This window comes from Medicago sativa, chromosome 7, assembly GCF_051527215.1.
Source record: "Medicago sativa cultivar Bolivia chromosome 7, Bolivia_mono, whole genome shotgun sequence".
In the NCBI taxonomy this organism is placed as follows: domain Eukaryota; kingdom Viridiplantae; phylum Streptophyta; class Magnoliopsida; order Fabales; family Fabaceae; genus Medicago; species Medicago sativa.
This window is the reverse complement of record NC_140755.1, coordinates 26,131,837-26,137,348: the sequence shown is the minus strand read 5'-3', so window position 1 is coordinate 26,137,348 and position 5,512 is coordinate 26,131,837. Positions and strand designations below refer to the sequence as shown.

General features: G+C 43.5%; 1 protein-coding gene across 1 annotated transcript; it reads left to right on the top strand.

Annotated features, from left to right (window-relative positions):
- The first annotated feature begins 1,022 nt into the window (after positions 1-1,022).
- Positions 1,023-1,937, top strand: LOC146905203 (uncharacterized). Its single transcript, XM_085728484.1, has 2 exons — positions 1,023-1,509; positions 1,585-1,937. Exons 1-2 carry the CDS (start codon positions 1,023-1,025, stop codon positions 1,932-1,934), a joined length of 837 nt encoding a protein of 278 aa, XP_085584610.1. The 3' UTR covers positions 1,935-1,937.
- The last annotated feature ends 3,575 nt before the right edge of the window (positions 1,938-5,512 follow it).

Here is a 5,512-nt window from a genome sequence, read left to right as displayed (position 1 = left end):
AGCAGCAACAGGGTCCCCGACCCAAACCTTCCTTTCCACCAATACCAATGCGGTATGGTGAGCTGCTCCCAACTCTACTGGCCAAAGGACACTGTGTCACTAGACCAGGCAGGCCTCCGCCTAATCCATTGCCTCCCAGGTTTCGACAGGATCTAACATGTGAATTTCATCAGGGTGCTCAAGGCCATGATGTTGAGGGTTGCCTTGCTCTGAAGTATATTGTGAAAGACCTAATAGAAAAGGGACGGTTGACTTTTGAGAATAATGCTCCTCATGTCCTCGGCAATCCACTTCCAAACCATGCTGCTGTCAATATGATTGAGGCTTTTGAAAGGATTCCCGCTCCTCAAGAGGATCCCATGTTGGATGTCCGCAATGTCGTTACTCCCTTGGTGCCATTACATGTCAAGCTCTGCCAGGCTTCTTTGTTCAAACATGATCATGATTCTTGTTCAGAATGTCTGCAAAATCCCATGGGCTGTTGTGTGGTGCAAGGTGATATCCAGAGCCTGATGGATGACAAGCACTTGATTGCCAGTGATGTATGTGTGATTGTGCCAGTGTTCCATGACTCCCCTGTTGAAAGTGTATCTCAGATGAGAAATGTTGAGCCTTTGGTGATCAGGTTACCCGGTCCGGTATCTTATACCTCTACCAAAGCAATTCCTTACAAGTACAGTGCAACCATGATTGAGAATGGAGTAGAAGTGCCTCTGGTATCCACAGCTACAGTTGACAATGTCGCTAGTGAAGTTACAACTCTGAGAAGCGGAAGGGTCCGTCCACCCTTGTTTCAAAAGAAGGTAGTTACACCCATTGCCACGGTAACTCCACCAGTTGTTCCTCCTGTTGACAAAAACACTGGCCCAGCAGGCCAATCTATTGAAGAATCTAATCTGGATGAAATTCTGAGGCTTATCAAGAAAAGTGACTATAAGATTGTTGACCAGCTGCTACAGACTCCTTCAAAGATATCCATCCTGTCTCTGCTCATGAGCTCAGAAGCCCATAGGAAAGTGTTAATGAAGATACTAGAGCAAGCTTATGTTGACCACGAGGTCTCTGTGGATCAGTTCGATGGGATAGTGAGTAATATTACTGCCTGCAACAACTTGGGATTCGGTGATGATGAACTCCCCGAAGCAGGGAGGCACCACAACTTGGCTCTACATATCTCAGTACATTGTGGATCTGACATGATATCCAATGTGTTGGTAGACACTGGATCATCATTGAATGTAATGCCTGAGTCCACACTAAGGCAATTAAGTCGTCATGGGATCTCCCTGAGGGGTAGCAGCTATCTGGTTAAGGCTTTCGATGGATCCCGCAAAGATGTTCTCGGGGAAGTGGACTTGCCAATTACCATTGGTCCTGAGACGTTTCAGATTACTTTCCAAATTATGGACATCAATGCTTCCTACAGTTGTCTCCTCGGAAGACCATGGATCCATGACGCTGGAGCAGTAACTTCCACTTTGCATCAGAAGCTCAAGTTCATGAGGAATGGTAAGATTGTCACTGTGCATGGTGAAGAAGCATATCTAGTTAGCCAAGTATCATCGTTCTCTTGTGTTGAAGCAGGGTCCGCTGAAGGGACATCGTTTCAAGGCTTGACTGTCGAGGGCGCAGAGCCCCGGAGGGCTGGTACTAGCATGGCTTCACTGAAAGATGCCCAGAGGGCTGTTCAACAAGGGCAAGCTGCTGGCTGGGGCAAAGTAATTCAGATTCTGGAAAACAAGCGTAAAGAGGGCCTTGGATTCTCCCCGACATCTGCTGTTTCAAAGGGAACCTTCTACAGTGCTGGGTTCATCAATGCTATTGTTGAAGATGCTGCTGAAGAAAGCCACGTGCCTGCATTTGTTATACCAGGAGGCACTGTGAGAAATTGGGAAGCCATTGATGTTCCTTTAGTCATGCATGCTTCCATGTAATGTGTCTTGTTGCTCATGTTTTTCCTTGTTTTCAAAATAACAATCCTTTCGCTCTGCCCAAGGCGAAAGTGATATCATTGTAAGGGCGTGTTTGTTTCGGCATTGCCGTTGTCAATAAAAGTTGTCGTCTTTCCCACGACTCTTTGTTTTTTACTTTTTAGTGCCTTTTTCTTGGAAATAATGGTAATGCCAGAAAAAACCAAAACATCTGTATTTTTCTTATTAATTTCAAAAATCTGCATGAAAAACATTTTTCTAAAATCATCCCAATCATATTATGCAGATTGAACCATAATAAACCCGTTGAACACAGTGACCCTATGGTTCCTCCAAATTTTGAATTCCCTGTATATGAAGCTGAAGATGAGGATGATAATGACGAAGAGATACCGTATGAGATCACTCGACTGCTTGAGCAAGAAAGAAGAGCCATTCAGCCCCACCAGGAAGAGATTGAACTCATTAACCTGGGTACTGAAGAGAACAAGCGAGAGATCAAGATTGGTGCTGCACTTGAGCCAGAGGTGAAAAAGAAGATCATTCAGCTTCTCCATGATTATCCAGATGTCTTTGCATGGTCTTATGAAGATATGCCGGGACTAGATCCCCAGATTGTGGAACATCGGATACCGACAAGACCTGAATGTCCTCCTGTCAAACAGAAATTGAGAAGGTCTCGTCCAGACATGGCTCTTAAGATCAAGGCTGAAGTACAAAAGCAAATTGATGCGGGTTTCCTCATGACAGCTGAATACCCTGAGTGGATTGCCAATATCGTACCGGTACCAAAGAAAGATGGGAAAGTTCGAATGTGCGTGGATTACAGAGATTTGAATAAAGCTAGTCCAAAAGATAACTTCCCATTGCCTCATATTGACGTGCTTGTTGACAGTACTGCTCAATCTAAAGTGTTCTCTTTCATGGATGGTTTCTCTGGTTATAATCAGATACGAATGTCTCCTGAAGATAGAGAAAAGACGTCCTTCATCACTCCGTGGGGAACGTTCTGTTATAAAGTAATGTCGTTTGGCTTGATAAATGCTGGTGCTACCTATCAAAGAGGTATGACAACTCTGTTTCATGATATGATTCACAAAGAGATTGAAGTATATGTTGATGATATGATTGTAAAGTCAAGTGATGAAGAGCAGCATGTTGTGTATTTGAAAAAGATGTTTGAAAGACTGAGAAAGTACAAGCTGCGATTGAATCCTAATAAATGCACATTTGGGGTAAGATCTGGAAAGTTGCTAGGCTTCATTGTCAGCCAAAGAGGCATCGAGGTTGATCCTGACAAAGTTCGAGCCATCAGAGAGATGCCGGCCCCTCAAACTGAGAAGCAAGTCAGAGGTTTCCTCGGACGTCTGAATTATATTTCAAGATTTATATCTCACATGACTACTACTTGTGGTCCAATTTTCAAATTGCTCAGAAAGAATCAGCCTGTTGTATGGAATGATGAATGCCAGGAAGCTTTTGATAGCATTAAAAAATACTTGTTAGAACCACCTATCCTTGTCCCGCCAGTGGAAGGAAGGCCTTTGATTATGTATCTGTCAGTGTTGGATGATTCAGTGGGTTGTGTTCTCGGTCAACAAGATGAGACTGGTAAGAAAGAGCATGCTATCTACTATCTGAGCAAGAAGTTCACCGACTGTGAGACTCGGTATACAATGCTTGAAAAGACTTGTTGTGCCTTAGCTTGGGCTGCCAAACGCCTGCGTCATTATATGGTGAATCATACAACTTGGTTGATATCCCGAATGGATCCAATCAAGTACATCTTCGAAAAGCCTGCTGTTACTGGAAAGATCGCACGTTGGCAAATGTTATTGTCCGAATATGATATTGTGTACAAAGCTCAGAAAGCAATCAAAGGAAGTGTCCTTGCTGAGCACCTTGCTTGTCAACCTCTTGATGATTACCAGCCGATTAAGTTTGATTTCCCTGATGAAGAAGTTATGTATCTGAAAGCAAAAGACTGTGAAGAGCCACTGATCAATGAAGGGCCAGATCCCAATAGCAAATGGGGATTGGTGTTTGATGGTGCTGTTAATGTTTATGGTAAAGGAATTGGGGCCATCATTGTAACTCCACAGGGGCACCACATTCCTTTCACCGCTCGAATAACTTTTGAATGCACAAACAACATAGCTGAATATGAAGCATGCATCTTGGGCATTGAAGAAGCCCTCGATCTGAGAATTAAGCACCTTGACATCTATGGATATTCTGCACTTGTTATTAACCAGATAAAGGGTGAATGGGAGACTCATCATGAGAAGCTGATCCCATACCATGACTATGCAAGACGTCTGTTGACATACTTTACAAAGGTTGAACTGCACCACATCCCTCGAGATGAAAACCAGATGGCTGATGCTCTCGCTACTTTGTCTTCCATGTTTCGTGTGAATCACTGGAATGATGTGCCTGTGATCAAGGTGCAGCGTCTTGATAGACCCGCTCATGTGTTTACTATTGAAAATATGCCAGATCAAGCTGATAGAGATGTGAATGATAAAAAGCCTTGGTATTACAACATCAAACAATTCTTGCAGAATCGTGAATATCCACCTGGTGCTTCCAACAGGGATAAAAAGACTTTGAGACGATGGGCTAGTAGATTCTTTCTGGACGGAGAAATCCTATACAAGAGGAACTATGACATGGTCTTGCTGAGATGTGTTGACAAACAAGAAGCTGAGAAGTTGATGCATGATGTACATGATGGTACTTTCGGGACCCATGCTTCGGGCCACACTATGTCAAGAAAACTGTTAAGAGCCGGCTATTACTGGATAACTATGGAACGTGACTGCTACAAACATGCTAAGAGATGCCACAAGTGTCAAATTTATGCTGACAAGATTCATGTGCCTCCACACGCTCTCAATGTTATATCTTCCCCATGGCCTTTCTCTATGTGGGGCATTGACATGATCAGAAGAATTGAACCAAAAGCTTCCAATGGACATCGTTTCATCCTAGTGGCAATTGACTATTTCACCAAGTGGGTTGAAGCTGCCTCCTATGCCAATGTGACCAAGCAAGTGGTTGTCAAGTTTATCAAGAATAACATCATCTATCGATATGGTGTTCCCAACAAGATCATCACTGACAATGGTTCCAATCTGAACAATAGCATGATGCAAGATTTATGTGAAGAATTCAAAATTGAACATCACAACTCTTCTCCTTATAGACCTCAGATGAATGGTGCAGTTGAGGCCGCTAACAAGAACATCAAGAAAATTGTTCAGAAGATGGTCACTACTTACAAAGACTGGCACGAAATGCTACCGTTCGCCCTGCATGGTTACCGTACTACAGTGCGCAGTTCAACCGGGCTCCTTTCTCTCTTGTGTATGGTATGGAAGCAGTTCTCCCTCTGGAAGTGGAGATTCCATCTCTTCGGGTAATCATGGAAGCAAAATTAACTGAGGCTGAATGGTGTCAAAGTCGGTATGATCAGTTGAATCTGATTGAAGAGAAATGTATGGATGCCATGACTCATGGACAGTTGTATCAAGTGCGGATGAAGAATGCTTTTGACAAGAAAGTCCGACCTCGAGAAT